A 27,175-nucleotide genomic window follows, 5' to 3' on the forward strand; every position below is an offset into this window, starting at 1 on the left:
AAACATGTGATTTTTGCCTTTATTTTACCACACACAAAAGCACACCCATAGGTATATCCCATTTAAAATATTTTATTGATAAACATACACTTGCTATAAAAGACAAATGAACTGAGCGCTCTATTCCTCTAAGTAATGAAGATGCTGTCAGGTGTCCAGAACGAGGCAATGACACACAGAGGAGAGAGAGGTTCAGCTCAGACTCTGGGGAGGCAACACTTGTGATCGAGGCAGACGAGGAGATACTGTAGGACATTGTGAATGTGTCATAATATTGGGAAATAATTCACAGGGAAGCAGCAAATCACTGTCATTGGTTTAGCTCATGGGAAGAGGTGGAAGAGAACAGGAGGTGATAAGGAGGCTGATCCATTTCAAATGTTTTTTGCTGGTATGGAACTGTGCTTCAAGTCAAATCACACACATAACTATACATGCATGATTTCATACACACATGCACCCACCCACACACACACAATGTGCCGAGACCCAGAGGTCCGTGTGAGTGTGAAATACTCCTGCACATACACTCGCCCTCACATTCATTACATAAGGCACTGATTCGGATGCAGTCAGTCTACAAGAATAAACAATGGCTAAAACATCTTAAAGGGAAAATAGTTAAAAGCTAAATAACAAGTATTATTAATAACATGCATTCTCATTCCTGTAAAACGCTTTATTATAAAGAAAAATCTTGTGTAAATTAGCCAGATTTCCAAAAATTCAAAAATATCATGATGATGTACAACATACAAGAGGAAAGTTAAAGTTCAGCTGATGAGAAGATAACAACCTACACCAAACACTACTCCATCTGGGCAATACTCACAATAACTTAATATATGTTCTTCTTTCATGCAAAACTGTAAACACAAAACACAAAATGAATGAGAAGGTATGATGAGTAAGGCATTAAAATGGTCAAGCTACTTCAGGTTATCCAACCCAAACCACTTTACGTCACACTCAGAGACCGGAGTCACATGATGAGTGCAGAAGCAGGGGTTAATGAATCAAGATTTTGAGACTGATGTGTTGAAGACAGTAGTGTTCAGCTTTTAGCGTTACATGTTAAGCTTGTTACAGAACAGATCCTTATTTTAGTGTCTTGACTGTGCGTAAGTACGGATGTGCAAAGGCTTAAACACACTGATTTCTTGATTACATCCATGCTACACATATTAAAAGAAGTGTATACATGTGTACAGTTGAGAAGCACACGCTGTACTGTGTGTGCACGTGACGTCAGTCTACATGTCAGTCCAGTTTCGCCCTCTGCAACCATCGATAAAGCTGTTTGTGCATTTCAGGAAAAAAACGATGATTCCAAAGCTCCGAGGAGATTCCAAGAGTTTTCCAGAGCATTCCAGAATGTGATTCAAGGTTCTAGAATTCTTCTCCGCCCAATCACTGACGTTGACAGTGGAGGTTCCAGTTCAAATGCATCATAGTGTGGTGGGCTGACCTCTGCCTGCACACAAACATATGAAAATGTGTTAAAGTCCTATAACCTGTAAAAAGGTTGTGTTGATAAAAGTTAGTTAATGGGAGCTTCAGACAATACATGCCATGTGTGTCACAAGTGTGTGTGTGTGTGTGTGTGTGTGTGTGTGTGTGTGTGTGTGTGTGTGTGTGCATGTGTTCTCACCCCTAGATGCAATATAGCACTCATGACAGCTCAACAGTCCATTACGAATTCGTACGTCGGTCCCTGCAGTGGCGTCACCCAGCTGCCCATTACACACTCCACACTGAGGAAGAGAAATACAGTTCCCAGTTACCTTTATACATTACCTTGGAGATAATTGTGATGGAGTACACATGTTTTAGTAAACATTTTCAAAACCTTTATACAGAAGCCAAATGCTGCTTCTGTGTAAAGTAAAATTAAGTATCAAGTTCCCTAATTAGTGTGAATGTGTGTACTAGAATAATACAGTACCTTGAAACACTGTATGTGGAAAAACAGTCCCAGTGTATCAATGATCATGGCAGCTCCTTTTCCCAGTGGTTGAGAACAACCAGAACACAGTCTCTTCCCACTCACACACCTACACACACACACACACACACACACACACGCGCACAGACAGCAGGAGGAAACGGACATTAAAGCATCTTCACTTTGTAACAGTACAGCTTGATTTCGAGTATATGTGTGCTGGCATCATTACCTGCTGGGCGAAGGAGGCTGAGGTGATGAAGGGGAGGACTGCTGTTTGTTTGTTACAGCGTCATGTGATTCAGACCTGTGGTAAAAAAAACAGAAAAAAAGACACACCTGTAACATGTTTGTAATACGTTTCAGTGAACTCAGAAAGGTCTGTCAGGGTGAAGAAAACACTTCTGAGAGAACTAACACATTCTTCCTCATATAAATGAAATCATGGGATTTGCTCCTACAGCCTTACCTGGTCTGACCAGTAGCTTATAGCAGCTAATGTTAGCAAAAAATATTGCTGTTTAACACACATTACTGAATCAGTTCACTGACTTCATGACTCTTCTCCGCTTGTGCTACTGTTGCATTGGTTTAACACTTTAGCTAATTGTTAAACGGTAGTTTAGAAATTAGCATTATCTCATATTTATATCCACTTGCTTTAACTCCCTTTAACTACATAAATTAATTCATATGCTACCAAATTAGCTGGAATCCAGTTACATAGAAAAGGGCATTTCAGACACACACATTTGATTGATTTGAAAGCAGAACATTACTTGGTCAGTTCAAATGTGAAATAAGAAAAATAACAGAACGCCAACACAAACAACTTTGCAAACATTCAAGACAAAAATGCAGTAACATGGGACAACTCTAAAAGACACAAATGTGCATGTACACATTAACACACACAGAGAATCCTGACATACCTTTTAACAATATGTGCCTGGTTTAGCTGAGGGTTGCGGTCCAGAGAGGCCGTCTTCCACAGTTCATGTTTCGTTGAAGGTTCACCATCACATGCAGAATCTACAAAAATAAATCAGAAAATGAACTTTTATCACAGACACTGAGGAATACATGGTCGAGATTGAATGAGCCACACACGTGGACAGCTCCAGCATATCAGTGTGTATTTCTTCATGCATCTCACCCTGGAAGAAATGCAGCTTTGATTCATGCTGATCCTCGGTCCCTGTGGAGGTTCTTTGGCCGTTTTGCTGGAGAGGGACCTTTCCTCCCTCTGTCTCGTTGTTTTCTGGAGCTGATGAAGTCGTCCCTGTCTGGTCCGGCTGCTGGTTTAACAAGCCGGTGGGCTTGAGGGGCATTACAGTCTCCTCTAAAATCCTTCTCTCCTGGACGAAGTACAGGCAAAATAAAGACACAACACGTAAGAAGCAACAAACAAATCAGTAAGTGATGCTTTTGATTTCATGTTTTTGTCAGTCTGAGTGTGATTGTACCTCTTCATTGTGTTTCCTCTCCTCCTCCTGCACCTCCAGTTGTGCTTTCTCCCACTCCTTCTTCAGCTTCTCCTGTTCTCTCTGGTATTGCTCCTACAGAGTTACATTGTACATGTTAAATACTGTATGCACAAAAATTCACATATGACACATACACATATACACACAGATATATACACACATCCAGTACATCCTGTGCCTTCTTATTTCTACTAAACACTCATGGAGCCATGCACATACACACCATTCCACCAGTGTACCTGTAGGAGGCGCTCCTGCTCCTGTTGCCACTTTTCCTGGCGTTTACGCTCCTCATTGGGGTCCCAGACCCAGTGATTAACACGTTTAGCCAAGTTCAACATGGGGGTCTCAATCTACCCAGACCCGACCAGCAATCACACACACACACACACACACACGTATACGGACCAAAAGGACAGAAAGAGAGGAAAGATGAGAGGACAAGTTTGACTACAGCGACTACTGGAGACGAAGGGTCAGGACAGGGTCAAATTTAAGAATGAAGGAGAAACAGAAAAAGAACAAGCTGGAGCTGCCCGGAGATACTCACAGTCACACTGCTCTCTTCAAGTCCCTCTGTGGCAGAGAAACAGACACACACATATAAGATTTACATCTGCTTAAAGAAATTATACAGAATATCTACAGCGCAAATTATACTGTAAATATTCTATATTATACTTCTTTATCCTTTAGAGTTTTACCTGTGACAGTGGGAGAATATTCTTGCATGCTGTTTGGTGATGTAGCTGGCTGAGGCTCCACTGGTCTACCAGATAATCCCACAGTACCATTGACCTGAAAGTCAAATATTCAACTAAATTAATAAACATTAACTGGAAAGTGTATCTATAATCATTTTGTCTCTGTTTATACATATTTATTAAAAATGTATGAAGCATGTTGGAATTTTTGAATGTTGTAGTCAATTTAGAGCAAGAAAACGTACTTAAATCATTGCTGACCAGTTTCAAGTCAAAAATTCAACACAGTCTTCTTTTGTTTTGTTTTTTTACTGTGTTTTTTCTTCAGGCAGCCACTGGCTTCAGTTCATGTAAATGCAATATTAAAATCAACCTGAAGACACTCAACACTTGTTTTACATAGGCCATCCATCACAGTGAACAGCTGCAGAGAGTTTCAGGTCAGGCTCATGTTTCTCAACTGTGAGTTCCAGCTTCTACACTCTTTAAGACGATATAAAGTTCCCCAAAGAAGATTGAACCACAACAAAACATTCCTTAGTAATTAATTTTGGTGTTTTAAACTAAGGGAGGTAAGAAAATCAACTGGCCTAGGGTTTGTGAAACAGCCAACTTGTAACTTGTTCTTCTTTTGTACATTTTATGTGTGAGCTGTGTATTGTATTTATTGCTTTTGTACTGCGGTACGAAGACAAATTTCCCCATGGGCACATTAAAGAATATTCCATTCTCTTCCCTCGCTTTTCTGTTCGTCGTCTCACTCCTCTGTGTTGGTGCATTCAAGTGCTTGCAGAATCAGCTGCTAAACTGCAACCTTTCAATGCAAGAAGTAACTCACAATATCCTTTTTTAAACAGCACCCATGTTTGCTTTCAGTTTGTCTCCTGGGCTTCATTTTCCACTAACACAGCTCACGAACGGTAAGAATCAAAAGCTGACTCTCATGTCTCTCGTGTCAAGGCTTTCCATAAACACTTGAATGCACTAGGATGGAAAATCCATTTAACACAATTAACACTTTCATCTGATTTTCCATGCAGCAACAGCACAACTTTGACAATGAGTAAGGACAACAGAATTTTCACTGTGATGGATCACATAGACGGATTTGAAAGTGTATTGACAAGAATGAAACCCAAATATATTCATTCCAAAAACACCATCGTAAAACAAATGGTATCCTTTTGATCAGTGATATAAAGCATGCATTATTTGTATTAAATGGACTAACCCACATGAAACACAGGTATGGTCCTTTACCTGTCCATTGCTTTGGATATCCGGGTGATGTGGCTCCACATAAGTCTGTGTGAGCTCTGTCACAATAGTTGTCGTGATGATACAGTTTCGGCCTCCAATCAGGGAGCTGATGGCAGAGCCTGAAGACGTGGTCGATTTTTCTGTCTGTGGAGTCGTCTGCTCCGCTGTCTCCTGGTTGGTCGCAGTCTGCTCGGAGGGAACATCTTTCCCCGTCTGTTCGGAGGGAACTTCTTTGATCTCCTGTGGCGGGTGCTGAGCAGAGGTAGGTGGAGTGGAGACAGACAAATCCTCCGTTGCCTCTCCGTTCACTCGCACCAACCCGTCCATCTGAGTGAGACACACGCAGAGAAGTCAGGATCACTGGAAGTTACTCTTCTTATTTAGTGAGAGTCAGACAAACTCATTTTCATGTGTCTGCATGCACTTTGAAGATATGGCAAACGTATAGCCTTGTCTAGCTCAGTCGATGTTTAAGGGATCAGTAGAAGCACTTTGTTATTGTACTTTTTTTCCCCATTGTTCTTCTTAACAAATGTCTTTAAAAATGTCTTTATTCACAAAATTATGTAAATTACAGTGCAAACCAACACTGATTACAGAATATGAAAAAATTGAGTAAAACCACAAATAAAAGGAGGGAGCATGGTCGACCACATGAGCAGTAACCGGAAGCCATACTCGTGTGTAAGTACATATATATAAGTATACATATTTGTATTCTCCTAATGTGTTAATAGAAAGTGGATCAGAGGTTTGACCTTGAATTATTTCTTTGTCAATAGAGAAATTTAATGATCAACATTAATATCTGAATCACAACATGCTGTTCAGTGAGATAAGCGCTCGTCCTTTGGATAAGCTCAAAGACGTATTGCCACTGACTAACCTTGACATGTTATTCAACAAACCTTCAAACTGCATGCAGAGAACTAAAAACAGCAAACACAACACAAACCTAAACAAACACCTCCTTTAACTTAGGGTCAAGCATTGAGGTAAAACAATGAAGTATTAGGTGATGCTGAGTGGTATGACTGACTGATATGGAGCCCTCACCTTGACAGGTTTGTGTCCAGACTGTGTGCTCCTCGGCTGGCAGTAGGGCTTGGCTGCCAGTAAGGGGACGGGTCTGGGGGACACAGATGGAGGGGAGGGGAGTGTGTGGACAGGCTGTGTGGTGTGAGGCTGCACTTGTGCAATCTGAGGCGGAGTGTGTTTGGTTTGAGGCTTCGCGTCTCCTGTAATGGGTTGTTTTTGATGTGCGGTTGGAGACTCTGTCGGTTTGGACTGAGGTTCATTAAGTTGTAGTGACTGAGGCGGCATATTTTCTGAGTTTGTGTCCGGGGTGAGGGGACTGCCAGGTGTTGGGGAGCTGGAGGAGACAGAAACGGATGTCTCTTGTTCAGCAGTTGTATCTGTGTTTATCTCTTCAGGCTCTGTGTGGCTCTGGTCCGTTATAACAGTTGGTTCTGGTTTGTGCGGAGGTTCTGATGTTTCAGACTCAATAGCAGGTGATGCCGTTTTGTGCTCCTTGTCCACCTGATTTAGGTCCTGTGTGGGTTTTGAAGTGGATCTGGGCAGTTTTAGGCTGTCCAATGTTGCGTCACTGATGGTAAAGCGAAGAGCGTAACGCTGTAAAACCATGGCAGCCTCCTCTGGAGTTGCTGCATTCCTGTAGGCTTCACACAACTCTGCCTCTCTGCGCTCTCTAGAGAAGAGAAGTAAGTGGAGAGACATAAACCATTTGGTGTTTTTGATATAATGCTATTTTATTGTACATTATGTTTTTGACAACTTTAAATAAGCTTGTCTCATGTTAAGGGTCATGTGCAACACTAAAACATCCTTACTTCTCCTCAACGATCTCTTTGTAGGTCTTGATGCTTTTCCTCTTGTTGCTGTCACATCCCTCCTCCTTCATCCGTTTCTCCATCCTCTTCCTCTCTTCCTCTTTCTTGATCAGTTCCTGTGACGCGCTGCGACGGCGATTCTTCCAGCGAGCCAAGTCCTGTCACAGTGTCAAATAATAACAGCGTTAATTCTGGATATTGCTGTTGTTTGAATAAGCTAATGCACATAATATTCTACTATTTAAATAAGTCTCTTACATTTTGCCAGTGGTCTTCATCTTCCAGGAAGTTGTTATACTGTTCTTGCATGCGCTCATACCGTGATTGGCTCAGTGGCGGTATGTGTCCCACCTCGTCCTCGTTAAGCATGTCACTCATGCTCACACTCCTAGAGAGGAAAAAAACAGTATAATCTTGTATAAATGACTGAATCACTTCACCCAACATATTCACTTTGCCCAATTTGGCTCTGGAAAAGAGCAAATATTTCATTTTAATTCATTCATTGTTTACTTTGGTCACTTCAGTGCATATTTCTAACATTTCAAACATATACACTGTAATATAAGAAAATAATACACATTCCATGATCGATAAGGAACAGGGAGGAAAAACAGCCCCCCCCTTTTCAAAATGAAGAGATAACATAAACAAAGATGGTCTACCAGTGATTACGACCCTTTTCTACGACATATGAACACAGAGCAAGACACACTCAGATACAACCAACGGTCACACTAAATGTAAATATTACAATATCTTTTTCTATATATATAGTGGATTTACATTAGTTGCGTGTGTGTTGCCCCACACCTCCCCACAGTCACAAAAATATGTTACTGTTTTAATATTAATCACAAATAAATTAAACAAGCAACTGAGCAAACATAATTAACTTATTTTGGCAAGCCAAACACATTCATTCAACTTAATAATAGGATGTTAGTTGTGTAGTTTATATTTGCTTCTGTATTTCAATGATTAACTATTTTTAAACAAGCAAAACAATGAAAAACAGAATTACATGAAAAGTAGAACTTAAAAAGCAAAAGATGAATAAAAAGCTGGATGTTAGTAATGACGTGACAATGCACAGCAATGAACAGAATACTAGTGTTACGTATATTAATATCATTTTGAACTGTACTACTGTAATCTACCGTGCACAGCGTGTATATATTGTTATCATGCAGAAGCTCATCCAGGTTCACGTCGAAAGACTTACTCAGTGTCCTCAGACATAAAAGCAACTCGCCGGCTCATCCTAAAACAGTAACAGAATACAGTGAATGAGAGGACAGAGCAGGTGAGTGAATGGGTAGCAGAGCGTTATGCATTATTACTAATGTCACACTCAACATCCCAAAACTTGACGTCATTGCAGCAAAAAAACAGTTGAGAGTATTCGTTTGGCTCTCGTTCACCTTCATTCACAGATCTTAAGTGACAAGAATGCAGACTGGATGAATGGCAGGGCTAAATCTGTGAAGAGAAGTGATGAAGACTCATGCAAAAAGAGCTCAAAGGGCATCTCACATCATGGGAGGTAGATCATCGTCATCCAGCCAGAACGGTTTCTTTTGTGGGTCCTCATTCGCACCCCTCTTTCTCTTTTCCATTTTTTCCTCAGCTCTCTCCTCCACACTCTGCTTTTCCATCTCTGCCTCCACTTTACAAGTCTGGGCAGTAGCAGGACTGGGTGGAGGGGTGAGTGATGGAGAAGAGAGGGGCTCAGTCACACCTGTGACAGAGGTGTTAGGGATTGTCATGCCTCCCTCTTGCTTTCCATCCTCCTCCTGTCTCTCGCTCAGTCCTGCACACTTAGAGAGGGTTGGGGCTTTGGAGGGTGGGGCCTGAGGTTCTGCTGCCACGGTAACGATGCTGCTAAAATCCAGTGACAAGGCCAAGATTACCAGGAAATACAGCTCAAAGGGTAAATCAAGACTGCATCACAGTCATCAGAAGACTACAACTCATCTTCTGCTCTCTGTTTGCTGAAACATTTAACCATGTTGCACTTCTGAACACATCCCAGTAGTTGACATCAAAAAGCTTAAAAAAGGCTCAAAGAGTCGGCTCACCCAAATTACAAAAACTATATTTTCTCACTTAAATCTCATAATATCTAGTCATGCAGATAGTTCGGGTTTTATCTGCTGAGGTTGTGAGATATCAGCAATGTCTCTGAGATTTGTGCCTCCACCATAATACAATGGAGGTGACTAGAATTTAGTCTGTGGTGCTTTATTTTTTTATATGTCTCTTGCAAGTCTCCCTTCTGTATATGAGGGCAATGCTAAATTGTACCCCCATTAACCAATTACCAAAATGGTTGCCTGGCTAGATATCACTAGAGGTAAGCCGGAAAATGTGTGTACTAAAATATGGGTAGTAGCTATGGGAAAAATAGAGACAATGTTCAGTGGGTACGTTGTCAAAGCACATCAACTGAACATCCAAAAATGTGGAATTTGTCTTCAGGCAAACATACAATTCAACATGTGGAGAATAAAGAGTCCAGTAATACATGAATAATGAATGAATATTTGCTTGGGTTTAAATTGAGCAGTGTTTTTGTGAAGGAAATTATTAGAAAATCACTTTTAGCATTTTTTTGCTGTAATTTGGGCAATCCAACCCAATTATTTGCAATGCTAGAGAATAGATCAGGAGTGATTTACACTTTAAATACAAAGAACAGCCAACCGCTCCACACTCAAGTAGGAACACAACCAAACAACCAAAGGCATGCCAAACGAAGCCAAGGTTAAACCTCAACAACAAAAAAATGATAAGTCCAAACCAAGCCCAAACTTCTCCAAGCCATATGAGAACCAGAGAATCTGACCACAACAGTAAATCAAAGTCGACCAGTCCTTTCATATACAAATAATACAAATGAAACCACATCAAGCACCCAGCTGCAAGCAGTCAAACATGCTGGCATGGAACCAAAACAACAACACAGTCAAGTCAGATGAACTATAAATCATCCTCAGAGACTTATTAATGTTAGTGCTGCAGGCCATATAACTTGTCAACATAATTAAACCTTCATCTTCGCCAGTAAAATATGCTTTGTTAGTTGCAGTAGTTCAACGACAACACAATGTCGTCATGATTCAAACACAGTAAATACCTTTCACTAGCCATCTTCTCTGTGAGTTTAAGTCTGCTGCGTAGTGGCTTCATTGCAGACACTGGGGCGATGCTGTATTTAACTGATCCAGGTACTGGCAGGAACTGGTTGATGGACTGATTTGTTTTGGCTGCAATCGGTTTTTGGAATGATCCGGTCCTCCGAGCCATCATATCATCCTTCTCCAGATCAGGCACAGGCCCGTTTTCATCATACTCATCCTCATCATCATCATATTCACACTCGCTGTGAGACACTGCTTGGATCACAGTGGAGTCCGGGTGTGGTTGAGGTGTTTCCATGGGAACTCTGGGTTGCTGTTGCTCCACACTATGAGAGGAATTCCTAGAATTGAAATAACTAAACATCAAGCTGGAGAATTGCAACCACACCAAGCTTGTTAGTGTCTTCTCATACTGTTAGACAGTTCCACACAAATCTCAGCCCACCTGGTGTTCCCTGTCTTGCTCCTTTCTGCCTGCACCTCCCTTTTGTTCCGCGGAGCAGCATCAGTGGTGACCTCCCCTTGTGTGCTGCGTTTGGAGCTGGGCAGAGGCAGGAAACGGTTGTAAGTCACTGTGGCAGTGCTTTGTTTATGGAAAACTCCTGTCCTCCTCGCCATCATGTCGTCTTTCTGGACATCTGGGATCCTGTCCTCTTCCTCCTCATCCTCCTCCTCCTCTGTTCTCCGTTCATACTGAGCCAGACGTGCATCCAGCTCAGCAGGCGTAGGAGGGGTTTCAGGGGTCCAGGGTGGGAGGTCAGCAGAGGGAGGTGTAGTTTGATTGATGTCAGCTCCATCTACCTGGCTGTAAGAGCATCACATAATGCTCAAACCGCAGCAACAGCGATGGATAATGAGCAACTATAGTCTTAAAATCCATGCATGAAAAGAAGCACAGGGTGTCCGTAAAGAAGGAAAAACTTCAAACTAAAAAACATTCAAGAGAGTGTCTCAGCAACAAATAAATGAGGGTTAGGAAAAAAACATGCAAAAATAATGCAAATTACAAGAACCTGTGATGACATTTTGAATCACGTCAAACACTTCCACTCATCAGACTCAAGAGATAACCTCCATATATAAAGGGGAACGTTTCAATTTTATGGAACATTTCTGAAACATATATCAGAAGTGAACAAATTGTGTAATATCTCAGGAGAAAAACAGATTTACACAAACATTACAGGAATCTGTAATTTACTACAGGTCGTCTCTATAGCCTGACCCAGATTTCTGAGGCTGATACAGATATTGATATTTTAGAGTTGAAATCTGATATATTGACCAGTATTCTTTCTTTACATTAAAACGTAGCATCAATTTGATGAGAATAGCCAAAATTTGGTTGCCAACTTGACAGTGCTCTCTCATCAACTATGTAAGGAAGCCATTGTTTAAAAACTACCTACAACATGTCTTTGATATTTCTCTACTGCAATTTCTCGTTACTTATCAGGCGACATACTATATATGCAAGCACTGATATAGCTGCCAATGAGCTAATTTCAGCTAATATATTGATTATCTAGCTCTATTTGTCACAGCAGCATGTACATGCATGTGTGTGTGTGTGTGTGTGTGTGTACCTTGTCTCCTATCAAAACTACAAGCAAATCTGTAAAATGCAGAGAGGTGCATCCAAACTCCCTAATTTATTCATTCAAATAGGCCTGAAATGTAAAACATTTTCCAAAATGACACTGACAAGCAATAAAATTAAATAATTTAACAATGCAATAGAGTGGGACCTATTTATTCCTCAACACAGTCCATACTAATGCAAGAGACTTTGGATTCAAGCCCCTGTAGCCTAAGTTGTATTTGGCCTCGTCCATACCTGCGTTCCCGCTCTGAAAGCTGGGAGCCCAGGCCAATGGTAGGCATGGCTACAGTTGCCTTGGAAAGGAGTCGTCTTAGCAACTCCGTCTCCTCCCCTTCACTTGACGTGACTGTGTCTATTGGCTGCGCGATCTCAGTCACGCCCCCAAAGGTCACAACTTTGCAGTGACCTCGTCCAGCCTTTGCTGATCCGCTGAAAGGACTTCCATAATTTTTCTCCAGACAAGCCTGACACACAGGAGCCGGGCTAGCCTCACTGTAGATACAGTCTCACAAGTGAAGACAGGCATACAAACACACACACACACACAACACACACACACACACACACACAACAGCCAGCAAAAGAGCAGGGGGAAAACAAAGAGGGTGGAAAAGAAGTCATGAGCAACCAGAGACAGAGGATCAGACTGTGAAGACAAAGGAAGGATGAGGTGGAAATGATGAATCAGACAGGAAGTGTGGATGAACAGAAGAGGACAAAGCATGGGGTTGTGTACTTAAATCCCTTTACCACATATGTACATTCGCACATACACACCAAGCTTTTTATCCACTCTAGGTAGCCAACTTTTTCTGGTAACTGCTGTTCCTCTGGGAACACAAAAAACTCTTTATCCTATCTAATGACATCAGCACAGAGAGAGAGAAAAACAAAGCCGAAGCAGTGCTCACAGCCAACAGTTGCCTCTCTTTTGGTCACACACAGTCTCATACACACCGGCCAATTCTCTTCTCTGTTTCAATGCCTGTCAAAGAAGACTGAAGAGGACTGAAGTGCACAATAATGAGGAGAATAAACAAGCAGATGAGAACATGGGGAGCAACAGAGAAAAGAACAGAGGGGAAACTAAATCCAAGGAGATATATAGCTGCTTACAAAAGCATACAAGAGACTAAAGACAGAACAGAGCTGAAACTGATTGACGAGTAGACGAAGGAGGTATCTTTTCAGTTTTTTGTATATTAATATATTATATTATTTAATATATATTATTATTAATATATATATATTATATTTAATATTTTTGTTGTGGTTCTAATAAAAAAATATTGTTAGAAGAGGGTACACACATGACCTTAAATCTGTCTCAAGTAAACGTCATTCACTTTATTTACTCAGTTAATCATTTATTATATAAGACCAAAGGTCCATTATGATTTCCCAGAGCAAAAGGAGACATCTATCAAATTGATTGTTTTGTTTTACCAACAGTAAAAATCCCAAAGATATTCTATTTACAATCATATAAAAAGGAGCCAGTTAGCTTAGTTTAGCTTAGCGCAAAGACTGGAAACAGGGGGAAACAGCTGGCTTGACTGTGCCTAGCCAGCAAGCTTGAAGCATGTTATTTCTATGTGAATTATTTCAGCTATATTTGTCATTTTAACTATATTTATTTGTGACTTGGGCTCTACTCTAGATAATTGAATATTCACTTAACCGGACAAGCACTCCCTTTTTTTGTGACAATGACAAACCCAAAATAAAATGATTAGTATTTTTAAACCTTTAAACCTTAAACAATTAAGATCCTGGTGTCTTCTGAAAGGTTTATTGTCAAAAAGTTAGAATTAGTCTAAATGATACTGTAACACATGAACAGATACAAAACGTCAATTAAAGGAAAATAAAAATGTTTTAATTTTGCTGTTCTGTCTTGCCAACTGATGGTGCAATGATACTGGGTTTTTAAAATAGCTGACACAGATAAAATAATGACACTCTGTTCTTTTAAATAATGGGTACTTTGTAGTGGTTTAGTGAGGATTTAACTTGAACGGCATTCAAAATAAGGTACCAAATCCCCCATGTATTCAAGCCACTGTTTGTTAGGGTTTAAAAAATATCCCCATTTGGGCTGTGACTTCATATAAAAGTCTCTGCAGATTAATGACTCTCTTCGGCCTGCAATGATCTGCTTAAGACTGGAACTAAAACTAGAAGCACACACACGTCATTAACAAACCACCACTTGACATACAGCAGCATTTAAGTGCTTTGTACTGCATGTGTGCTGAGTGTGTGTTGGGCACCTGGGTTCAGTCATCTTGAGTCTCTCCCACTTCTGCATATCTGCTTGGCTCATGGAGGCAGAGACAAAGCTCATTGGTCCGTCCCTGTGAGAGAGGGGCCTACTCTGAGCTCGCCTTTGAGCCAGGTCATCCTTCTGCTTATTGGGCGTCGCCTGCACCTTTCCCTCTTCCTCCTCATCCTCCTCTTCCCCGTGGCGAGAGGCAGAGTTTAGGAAAGGGTTGTCTCTGCGTGTAATGATGTCAGGGACTGCTTCCTTCTCACTATCCAATCACAGAGCCAGTACAGTGGCATCACACAGCACACATTTCACATCAAAGTGGAGCACACGCACGTCAAACCAAAAGTGACCACAACACCGAAAGAAAGAAAGAGCAGGAAAATGGGAATATGTAGCAGTAAGTTAGAGAAAATGGAAGAAAAAATGACAACGCGAACAAACATAAACTGGCTAACCTGATCTCTTTCTCCTGCAGCGTTTGCTGTGAGGCTCGTCTAATGCCTTCCCAGCGCTCTCGGTCTTTGTTGCTACATACAGGTGGAGGGACAAACTGATGCACCTTGGGAGCAACAGTGCCGCGATGAGCTCGTCTGGATGCCAGGTCATCTCTATGAACATCCGGAACTTTCCGCACCTCTGTCTCCTCTTCCACATCAGAGGAGGAGTCCCACGCAGATTTCTGAGAGCTCAAAAAGTCATTTTCGCAACGAAGGATGATGTTCGGGGACGGAGACCTCACTTCCTGTTCCTCCATTGTGGGAGGGCTGGGGTTGGAGACGGGATGGTGTGGCAAGGTCAATTCAGAGATCATTAAAAATCCATAGTTGCATCTTGTGAGCAGAAGTAGCGACGTGCAGAGTTCGGATTAGACATGCGCCCACAAATATTATTGGTAAGGTCCCAAGGATTAGTCATAGTTCACAGGTAAACGTATCAAAAAAACTTGTCAAAAATAAATAACACACCAACTAGGTAGCAATCTGACCATTGAACCCTCTTACAACATTAATAACCAGCATGATTTAAATCAACCTCTCACATACGTAAAACACAAAAAATAGCTAGCAGTTAGTCAGATCTGTATGCCAACGCACAAAAGTCATCATTAAAAAGCCAGATTGCTGCAACCAGACAGCTACACAAAACCAAAAGTCAAACCACAGCACCAGTGTGAATGGAGCACCAGGGAGAAAAAAACACAAACAAAATTACCATCATAACGATTTGTTAGTGAACACGACCAAAACTGTCAAACCACAGCAGCAGCAGCAGCTCTCATGCCCCTCTCTGACCTGCTGTATCGAACGGCAGCAGGCAGAACTTTAATCCCTGCCTTCTCCAACTTCTGTAGCCTCCTCTGATCCAACACTTCCTGGGTCACCTTCTCCTCTTCCTGTTTCAGTTTTTCCCCATTGTTCTCAGGTGCCCAAGTGACAGTCTTGAGAGTTTTGGGGTGTGGTCCAGTTCTTTTGCCCTGCTCTGGTGTTGCTTGAGGATGACTGGGAAACGGTGTGTAATGGCAGGGAAAGATTAGGGATGAGGAAGTTTGTGTGTCTTGTGTGACCTTTCCTTCAACTTAGTTTTAGTTCTTCCCATTGCACTTAGTAACTTCTGTATAAAATGTATAACTTGCATCAGAATTATTTATTGCACTCATGCGTTTTCAATTACCTCCGCTGCTCTCCCTCCTCTGTATGTGGTTTTCGCCGTGGAGTCGGGATGTAGGAACTGGCGTTGGTTCGATTGGGAAGAAACTGGTTAAAGGGAATAGAGCATCTTGATTCACTGCTGGCAGTCCGTCTGGCCAACATGTCATCCTTCCGCACATCTGGCTTCCTGCTGGGGGCGTCGGCCTCCGAGTCGCTGCCTCGCCCTGGGAACCAAAGAGCGATGGAGCATAAAAGAGAAAAGAGTGCGGAAGGTTAGAAAGTATGTCAGAAACTATTTTTAATTGGTCCTCTGCAAACGATTCTCAAGAAATACAAGCTCCATGTTGTGTTTTTACCCCTAAAGTTCATGATATCTTCTATGCAATTACCAATTTGTACCATGTCAGTAAGGGCAAACATTGTTCATGAGTTCATGACATAGTCATCTCATGTTTCCGGACACTTTTAAGCATTTAGACGTTTACTATTACACCACAAATTGAAATCAGATCTGTATTTGTTAATGGCGCTGCCCTTCTACCACCATATTATATTTGAAAAGACAGATGGGGTTATGAGTATCTTGAACAGGAATGACCTTTCCCATTCCACAATGTAGTTTTATTTATTATTATTTAATACAACACAGATTATATATACAGCCGTAGTTTTGACCATCATAACAGCAATAATAATAAGTTCATAAATAAATTCATGAATGTGGCATCTTCGTAAAAAGTCAGACCAGCAAGAAACATAAGTACTTAGTCCAATTTATTTGGAAGAGAATGAGGGATTATTAGCAACATTTTGAGTGTGTCCAATTTTAGTTTTACCTCAAAATAAAGTGGTTTAAATATTTGGCTAAACTGTATTATTGTCTGGCCGCTTGTGTCAGATTTGTCCCCAGATCACAGCAGTTACTTTGGTGAGTAAAAAATATGACCCAAGTTGTAATAAAGAAGAATTATTCATGAAATGTAACTGCAACACCATTATACAGGCAGTCAGTGAGAAACATTGATCACTTCTCTCGCCAAATTTTCCACAAGATTATTGTGCATAAATGTTCTGCAAACAGACAGACAGAGTAGGCCAAACTGTAGCCACTGTGCCTCTCTCTTGTTGGGTGATAAATATCTCTTGGTAAGGCGGCACACTTTCTCTGTGACCTCCAGGGAATGTAAGGAATTAGTCTATTCCCAGCTCTGGAATAGTGTTTTTCTTGTCACCCTGCACCACACATATTATACTGTCAACATAAAAGACACAAACAGGATGCCAGTGATACTTCCCCCCCCACACACACACAAAAACACACAGACACAGACTGACATATGAAAGGCAGGATGTTGACCCCTGTGTTTCCTAGGTCCAAATCTCTAGTGTTGGCTACTTAGGCCAACAGCTGCTGCATCTGGGGTTCACACACACGCACGCACGCACGCACACACGCACGCACACACACACACACACACACACACACACACACACACACACACACACACACAGTGGCTGAGATGTTCAGCTGTTGTCCACAGCCAGCCTGACTGGCTATAACATACCAAGGTTAAAACCCCAACGTGTTAGAGAACAGCAGTCAGACTATTTGTGGATGAGTGATTTTGTACTGCTGCTTTAAAGGAATAGTTCAACATTTTGGGAAATAGGCTTATTTGGAAATGTGCTTATTCTTTCCGAGAGTTAGATGAGAAGATCTTGATCCACTCTCATGTTTGTACACTAAGTATGGGGCTGGAGCCAGGAGGCAATAAGCTTAGCATAGCATAAAGATTGGAAGCAGAGGGTAACAGCTAGCCTGTCTCTCTCTTTTTACTTTTCCTAGAGACATTTATCAGAACCAACCATCACTGTTGCCTCGATTCACCACATCAGGAGAAGGGCTGTGCTGTGAGCGGGAGCCAAAGGAATCCAGACTGTCAAAAACAAAAGAAAACATATTTCTGTTTAACGTTAGAAAATCACATGTGGGACATTTACTTTAATTTAAATGTAGGTTTTGTATCAATGGGACCAGTTTTAAAGTTGGAATCGAGTTTCAACAGTTGTTTTTAACTTGTCATCAGTAATATCAAATACCCCTGGTGTGTGCGTGTGTGTTGACAGGTGTCTCTCACCTGTCTAGGGAGTTGTCGCGGGTGTGTCGGGGTGGAGAGAGAGACTCACTCCTCTCAGAGTCCCAGCAGTCATAGCCGCTGTCTCTAACGCTGCGCTTCTGTGGACTGTCCCCTCCTTCCTCTGTCTCCTACAAACACACACATGCACACAAAGACACATCAGGGAAATATATGCAAAAGTGTTTAAAGGAGGAAAGACCTCCTTAGTTTGAAAAGTTGATAAAAAAGTAGGAGTAGGAGTTCCTAAAAAAGTAGGAAAGACGCATGAAGAAGCTCACTTAAGTATCAATACATGGGTTGAGAAATTAATCAGAAATGAGACTGTGAGCAAAAGAAACAAAGAAAAAGAAAAGTGAGAAGCCAGGTGTTTGCTCATTGTCTTGCTAAACAGCAAAAAACCTGTTTGAATATTCTTCCAATTGATCCAATAGATAAAATGTGTTTCTCACAACCTGTCTCCCCAAAATAGGAGTAGCTAACAAAAACAAAAATGTTTGTCTCGTGTCTCATGTGTCTCTCCTGCACCCCAACAAAGACAGGAAACTAACAAATCCATCCCCCGCACCTCCTCAATGCCGCTATCCGTCTTTCTGTCTGTCTCCCTCTCCTCCCCCTCGCTGCTCTGTCCTCCTCACTGTGTTTACTCACCACCTTCATTTGAGCGAGAAGCCCTTCAAACTCCTTGAGGTTGAGAGTAGGGCCGCTGTAGGAGGCGCAGCCGCTGGCAGCCTTCCCCAGCCAGAACACTGTGTTCAGCACCTGAGAGACATAAATACAGGAGATTATTCATGAATGCTAAACACACTGACATAGAACATAAAGCAAGAAAAAAACAACAAAATGGCAATATTTACTCACATTTTTTAGTTTGCGGTTGCAGTCAGAGTCCCTGATGAGAGAGAAGTGTGTTACTGTCGTGTGATACAACATTAAAATGGACATGAATAGGAATAAAAAGCCACACTACTTACTTGAGGTTAGCTCGTATGGAAGTGTCTTGCAAGTCCCCGGGGTCAAACAGTTGGGAGCCCCTCAGGCCCAGTTCCTCACAGCCCCGCAGGAAGACTGACAGATTGTCCTAAAAGAGACAGCAGGGGACGACAGACAGTCAGAGTTTATCACTTTGACAAACATGCTGGTTTACAGGGCTGAGTGTCTTCTTACCAGCCCAGCGATGGGGGTGGGCAGCCTGTTGATCTTCTTGACCAGCCCTGGTTTGATTGCACTCAGCAGCCTGCGTGGAAGAGGGAAGAAGCAGAGATTTGTTGAGTCTTAAAGGAGTTTATGTATGTTGTCGCTACTTCAGACATGAAAAACTGAGTGGGAATGATGTCACAGGCTTACTCGCACAACAGGATGCCGTTCTCCAATCCGCTGCGGAAGTCCTTGTCTCCAAAGCTCTTCCCTGTTACAGCCTGGGGAAGAAGGATAGGAAGAGATAGATGTAAACGAGGTGGACTGGAACTATGGCTGCAACCAACAATTATTTGTTATTACTGATTAATCTGTTGGTTATTTTTTGATTAATCAATTAATTGTTTGGTATAAAAAATGTTAATTAGAAGTTATTGAAACTTGGTTGTTGCGGCAGCACAAGGACAGAAATAAGTACAGATGAATAGAGAAAATAGAAGTAAAAAGAAACTATACAAAATTACGAGGTAAAGACAGTGACAGTGGTGTGATTAATAGCAGTATGTATAATGCTGTATAAGGTGAAATTTAGTAATATAGCATATAACATAATATATTGTATAGTTACTACAGCAAGATAACATAGAATATAAAATATAATATGGTATAGTATGAGTATATGGGGGGGTCCCCACTGCTGTTGTACAGTCTGATGGCAGTGGGCACAAATGAGTGCCTGAAGAGATCTGGTGGCTGAATGAGCGGCCCATCTGCCACACCTCGTCATGGAGAGGGTGAGAGGGGTTATCCAGGATTGCTTTGATCTAGTCCTTCATTCTCCTCTTCGCTTCTGACTCCACACTGTCCAGCTCCAGCCCGACCACGGAGCTGGCCTTCCTTACCAGCCTGTCAAGCCTCGCCAGCCTTGATACCTCCTCAGGAAGACCAGTCTGCTCTGTCCCTTCCTGAAGAGGGCATCCCTGTCCTCATTTCACCTTACATTAAAATGACTCCTACTGGTCCATGGTAATAAGGTATACAGATTTTAAATCTAGGAAAGAGAGAGCACTGGTGTCCGACTGGTGCTCAGTATCCGCAGAAAGAAAGAAATGGAGAGGAGACAGACTAATAAGGCAACATTTTTATGCCATCATAACACTTCACATAAACATTGGGATTACATCAGTTGCAACATGCACAAGATCTTGCATATATTATGTACTTTGTTTTTAGGCCTCGCTTGCAAAATAGATCTTAATCTCAATGGAAATTCCTGCATAAATATAGCTTAACCAACTAACTAACTAACCCGTAAATCCATCCGTTTTCTACACTAAATACTGCAATATCCTCAAAAATGACAGCAATGTGTGACAATACATATTTTTCTCTGTTAAAGTGAACACTTTGAAAATTTAATTTTGGGCTACTGGTACTTGTGATAGGGTCACTGTTTCCTGACATTTGATAGTTTAAAGGAGTAGTAAAGTAATTAAAAAATAATCAACAGATTAACCGTTAATGAAAAATTACCTGCAGCCCTAATATGATCACCGTCATTAATAGATAAATATCATGAACAAAAGTGTTTAAAGTTGAATTGTGCCTCCCTGACAGAGGAGCCTGCTGCTGCCCAGTTCACCCTTCCCCCAACATTTTGCTTCAGTAGAAACCAAATTAGAGAGACGCCAAGCCAATGACACGCTGCACTGTGTCCTCATTCTATTTTACCAAAATGCGCCCATACACACGTCCCTGACTAAGATGCACGCAGTCGTTGCCCGAGCAAGCCGCAACGATAACCTCAATCCTCTAACCTGGACTCCAATCTGAAGTCTGTCCTGTGCAGGCAGCAACCCCCCCCCACACACACACACATACATACATACACACTGCTTTCTGGAGCTGTTGTGTAACCAGCAGCCAAAGATGAATGGAAAAGAAGCGGTTTGACTGACACTGTTTAGACTCCTAATCCAGATTAGCACAGATTACAGTTTGCACCTAAACTGTTAACTGCAGGCACACACTCTCTGTCTCTACTGCTCATATACAGTATATGCTCCTATACATCCATCCACAAAAAAACACACTTAATCTGAGCCAATGTGTTGGTTTTGTCGGCAGCTGAGACCACAAACACTTACATGTACAATATGTATAATAGGAATACACACACACATACACACAGTGCATCTGCAGCTATGAAAACAACCTATTGTTTTTGTTATATAAGAGATGAACAGATGTTTCCTATTGGCATCTCTTTCTTATTCTTGTCTTTCATCGTTCAGTTGTCACGCACACACACACAAGCTGGCATACGTTGTGTTTATCAAGGTTTGACTCCAGGTCTTTGAAACATTTACAGCATGGTCATGCATAATTTACTGACAAAGTAGAGTAGCATATTGGGGAAGAGCAGGACAAGTGTGTTTCGTGTAGGTAGTGTGTGTGTGGGATGCAGGACACAGATAGTGGGTGAAGGGTGGAGGTGGTTAACGATTGGTTATATGTAAAATGCTGAAACTGAAATACAGCAATTAGACATAGTGACTGGTGTGAGAGTACATGTTTTGGATAAAAAGCTCCTGAACATTTAAGCATGAGTGAGCGTCAAAAAGAGAGACAGACACACATGCACACTTATGTGTGTTAAGTGAGCATTCATGTCTGCTACAAAAATCAAGCCAAAGGCCTATTTCAGCGCCAGCAACAGTAATTCGACCCTCCCTCACTCCCTCTCAGTCCTCATGGTGGATTGCTCTGCTCAGTCTGGGTGAATGGCAGCAGCAGCTACCATTTAAACCCTGAGGTGAGATAGTGTGTGGGGGGGGGCAGAGGAGAAGCAGAAGTAGGCCAAAGTACCCTTTACTTTTATTTTAACAACTGTAAAAAGATGGAAAGAATGTGAGGCTTGAAAAAGAGAAAGCAGAAGAAGAGAAAAATATGTAGCACATCAAGTTAGCACATCATGTGCTGTAATGCATTAAAGCGACAGAAGCCAGGATTTTACAAGGCCAGACTAAAAGTGATATATGAGGCCGACATTGCTGACACAGCTGACATTATTATGTTTATCATCAGTCAGACAATCTGCTGAGTTGAGCCTAAGTTGTACCATTCGAGTCACAGAGCTAAGCTGTTTTTCAGAAAAATAAATTCAGTGAAAAATCAAGTTGTTCATCAAGGTTGTTTAACAATAGTTCCTGTTGTTGTAAAGGTATTTACAGACTCTTCTAACCATTTGGATTAAAAATATTAAGTTTGCTCCTGCATGATAGAAAACTAGAAACTAACTGTGAAGCAGACTGTCCAAATGGTTAGAGGAGTCTTGGGTATATCTTAAGAACAGACCTCGACGGGTATTTGTTTTTTGGAAAAACGTATGCTTAGCTCTGTGACTCTAAATGTATTGTCAATATATGGGACAGACAAACAAGGGCTAAAATAAACCATGCTAAACTGTCTATGTGTGATCTGCAGACCACTCACAAAGGCTGGTGTTTTAATTTGTGGTGTTGCAGAAGCATTAGCGTCGTTATAATGTTATCATGTGCTGTAGGCACTCTGCACACTAATGGCCTAATGTGACGTACAGAGAAGAAGAGACGATAACAAAGAGTAAAAACTGAGAGGGGAAGAGGGGAAGGCAGAGAGATAAAGTCATAATCCAGACTGAGGAGTTTAATCTGGATCAAAGTAATTAACCTGAGTGACTCGACACTAGACAACATCAGACTCCACAGCTGCTGACAATTGATGTTCAATATGAGGAAGAAAAGTACTTCCTTTGTGTAATTCCAGCACTATTATTGTACTGCCTGTTTTGAAAAAGTATTTGTAATACACTTTTTCATCACAGCAAAATAAAGCAGTAGCACACTAAAATGGAATGTACAGTAAAATATGAAGGCACTACCATGGGGTAATCACTGCATGATATTTTGGCATTTTTAATTGAATGAAAATATACAAAATGCAGCAAAATATGATATTCTAGAGTTTTCATACACTGTACACTTACATTTCACTCTGCACTGTACATAAAAATGTAGTCACACTTATTATACTTTGTCATTAAATCTGTAATTTAGCAGTTCTACCGTTCTATCTATCTTAAGGTTCAACCTCTGAGCAATTCAAGTGCAAAGTACATAAAGTACAAGATTAGGTTAATTGTTTCACTGCACTTTACGTATAATCACTATTAGTATGTCTGCATGTATATTTCAGTGTATTTTGCATCCTAAATGTAGTTTAGAGCACTACTTTTTTGATGCAGCTCAATGTCAAAGTTGGCACAACACAAACTAATGCTACTTGAAACATCTGCACAATGCTAATCAGAGCCAATCAATCTTATATCATGATACAGCTATTATAACTAACCTTTCTGCAAGTTATGTGCAGCCTTCTAACACTTCATAACATGTTTAGTTTTGTCTGTGGCAAACTGCGACTATCCTGGCTTTACAAAAACTTGATAACTCACTGAGGCATGAAAGACATCTCTGCCAACAGCAAGTCTGTGTCATCATTATTTCGCATTCTTTCATACAACGTTTGATGCATGGAAAATCCATGAATCCCCGCTCTCACACTCTCTCGTGCAGACACAGCTGGCTGTCTGGGACCATTGGAGATAATCTGCCTAGGACAGCTGAGACATCTGGCACACACACGCACGCACGCGCACACACACACACACACACACACACACACACACACACACACACACACACACACACACACATTCTTTCGTTTATTCCCTGTGTGACAGACCCTGACTCTTGCTATGTACTGTATGTCGGTGACAGCAGAGGTTAACTGCTGTCACTAAAGTTAACTTTGTGTTTCTCTAAGCCTGTACAACTTTAACCTGCTCAATGTCACATCCAACAGCTTTAAAGCACCTTCAACAGTGTGTATCAGCGCTGAGACAGTCTAATCCAGCTCTGTCTCGTCTATAAACAGATAGAAAGGTCTTGTCTGTGCCAGTCCAATTTCCTGCTTGGGTCATGTGGTGATATATAGCCTACTGCACTACTGCCCCCCTAGAAACAGTGACACCTGAGAGCCTACCCATGTTATGTTCCCATAGTGACCACTGTCACCCAACCGGGGCGTGTCTGACGAGTGTGTGAGCAGTATCATGCATAGCTGATCAGCATGTGTGTGTGTGTGTGTGCATACGCTTTGCATATTCTTCCAGACAAGGCAGACACACATGCAGACTGAAAATGCAGCATGGAGCGTAGGGTGGCGTGGTTAACCCTCAATCTTCCCCACCTGTGAGAGAGTGTAAATATACCACTAGAAATAGAGTTGGCCTGACCAGTCTGAAAATAACTAGAGAATTAGGAGGCAGGAAGACGACAAAGCAAGAGGAACGCAGAGCAAAGACACTGTAGGAGAGATTAAGAATTAGAGGCCAGTGTTAAACTAGACTAGACTGTCTGTGCTCAGTACTGATGTTACAAAGTTACCATCGGTGCTTTTTATGTGCCCACCAAAATGCGTCAGGTCTCAAAAACTGATAGTTTTGAAGCCATTTGTGTAGAGTTAAGTGGAAGACAGTAGTTCCCCCAAAAAACTGAATGTTTTGAGCGGAAGAGGAATATGTTAAGGTCAACTGTACTGTACTGAAATTAGTTTGAGTTATCCATAAGTGCAAAGAGAAATTGTGTTTCTTAAAATTGAGGCTAGAAGAACTGAACTACATTTGCTTTTTTTAGTGAGGCAAGCTATCTGTCCATTGCTGGGTGAAATATTGTATGTTGAATGTATGTTGTTGTATGTTGCTATTTACTGTTAATTTTTTTTGTAAATATCTTTGTAAATTGGGAGTAAATACTACATTCTGTAAAAACTATTTGGGGGGAAAATGGTTGTAATGTTACTTATCTGGTGTTTGAAGTGATGTTATGAATCACATTACTGACAGATTGCATGTAAATATATCAGAAACGATCTCAGACACTATGACCACCATGATGATGACAAGCTATCTAAAAAGCATCTATAAAAGCATCTATATCCCTCAAATCATGCTACTGAAAAAGTATTATTTTCATGTTGACACCAAACTCAAGTATTGTATTGTCCAGTATACATGTATAACATTTTAAAACAATACCCAGTTCTAATCATCAAAAAGCAGATTCCTGCTTTAAACTTTAAATATTATAGGAAGGTTATATATTTCTTTGAGATGTGTGAGAATTATTAAAAGCCTAGCTGATAACTTAATTCTTCAAACTGGAATATAAATGCAATCTTTTGTTATCCTTTTTGGTGACTGAGCAGGGCACAAGCATGACTTGTGAGAGTGAGAGACATCTAACCTCAACATCATTCATTGAAGGGATAACTGTGCAAATTTGGTGGGAAATTATCTGAGCATATTAATATCCCTAAAGCCACCTAAATAGGTCATAACTCTCCACAGAAGTAGATATTTTATAAATGCTGATAATTTAGATTTTTTTTTAACTGTATGTGGGACACTGACAGATCTAAACTTGGGTAGAGGGGAGACGAATGATCTACTTCTGTGGCCTCTGAAAGTCTAAAAGTAATCATGGAGGAAAGATGTGGCCCCAGGCGAGCCATTTCACTTTGATGGATACAGACAGACAGATAGATAGAAACTAAACATGTATTTGGAAAAAGGACTGATATTTGATTTAATGCAACTGGCTTCAAACATTTAACAAGTCTTTCAGGAATTAGGACCAGTCTTTTTCAGCTCATGTTAAACCAGTGTATCCCAACCTTTTTGGCTTGTGAACCCTTAAAACAAGACAATCTCTACTTGCCACCCCTCACCAGTGGATCCACGTCTATGGCATCCCTTGTGTTCTGACCCCCAGGTTGGAAACCACTGTGAAATGGTTGTTAAATAACCCATCTTAAGTCTGTTTTGTTTATTCTGTCTTGACTGTCATCTTACTCTTTGTCTAACAAGGACCACAATGGAAATGAGCATTTATGTCTTTATTGGGTTTTTATGAATGACAATTCAAATTGTCTGTCAGGATTGGTTGTTGTCAAAAATGTTGGCAAATAAATCTATGTATCCATCTTCCTCTCTATCTACCACAACCTGTAGTAAACTGGCTTGTGTGTCTAACAAGCTGCACAGACTTTTACATAAAAGTTTATTTTGTTGTACTTCCAAATCTATGTTTTCCCCCAATGTGAGATTCAAGTAGGCAGGTAGCTAGGCTAAAGTGGGGACAAGCACTGCGATGAAAGAAAGAAAAAATAGGTCATAACGCAGCTCCACGGGCGGATCATGATTCACCACTCAGGCTTATGGAGAGAGGCGTTTTCAGCCGACCAGATGATGGTGGAAGCGATGCAGCAAACCACAAATGATAATCTCGTACGATGCGATCAACCGCTGGTCCAGTATAGCATCTCGTGCGTGACCGCTGGCCCGATTTCATAACCATGGCAACCGGAATCCCCTCGCGCCTGAAAAGGGGGGCGTTCCGCCTCCTAGCAAGTAGAAAACGGGCTCTTCGTCAACACAAAACAAACGGCTACTTTGTGGGATTTACTTCATGTTTGTCGTTTATTGTCTTGCTTGGTTGGTGTTAAAAGTCCCCACGATGCTAGTCTGAGGTTTTAAATGTCATTAAGAGCCACACGTGTGAAAACTTTTGACACATACGGTGGTCCACACATGCGGCAGAGCCGTTGTCCCACACGGTAACCCGACACTGCATCGTCCCCACAACAGGTGACGATGCACCGGTGCTGTCGTGCTATGTATTTATATCCCCGGTCAAAGTATATGACAGTATGGCCCATTTCCCCTGTAGCAGCAGGCCCCTGAGCCTCTCTGAACGGTCACTTCACTTACCTCTATCCATTTCTGTGCCTCCTGACAGGCTGGCTCGGGACGGCTCGGCTCCAACCGATCTGGCTCGTCCCGCGGCGGGGCACTCGGGACATCTCGACCTGCTGCGGGGCTAGCCAT

At 41.4% G+C, this 27,175-nt stretch overlaps 1 protein-coding gene across 1 annotated transcript; it reads right to left on the reverse strand.

Moving 5' to 3' along the window:
• Positions 1–1,448: 1,448 nt before the first annotated feature.
• On the reverse strand, positions 1,449–27,175 carry LOC139290941 (LIM and calponin homology domains-containing protein 1-like). The gene is made up of 28 exons (XM_070912775.1): positions 27,059–27,175; positions 19,396–19,466; positions 19,216–19,285; positions 19,023–19,129; positions 18,910–18,940; positions 18,700–18,810; positions 18,052–18,179; positions 17,786–17,850; positions 15,936–16,131; positions 15,557–15,763; positions 14,720–15,028; positions 14,266–14,526; positions 12,227–12,484; positions 10,835–11,194; positions 10,386–10,715; positions 8,783–9,130; positions 7,505–7,634; positions 7,247–7,404; positions 6,453–7,104; positions 5,397–5,723; positions 3,672–3,785; positions 3,412–3,504; positions 3,102–3,303; positions 2,878–2,977; positions 2,178–2,252; positions 1,946–2,054; positions 1,652–1,754; positions 1,449–1,474 (listed from the first exon to the last, which is right to left on the reverse strand). Exons 1-28 carry the CDS (start codon positions 27,173–27,175, stop codon positions 1,449–1,451), a joined length of 5,058 nt encoding a protein of 1,685 aa, XP_070768876.1.

This window comes from Enoplosus armatus, chromosome 2 (genome assembly GCF_043641665.1).
Source record: "Enoplosus armatus isolate fEnoArm2 chromosome 2, fEnoArm2.hap1, whole genome shotgun sequence".
Classification (NCBI taxonomy): domain Eukaryota; kingdom Metazoa; phylum Chordata; class Actinopteri; order Centrarchiformes; family Enoplosidae; genus Enoplosus; species Enoplosus armatus.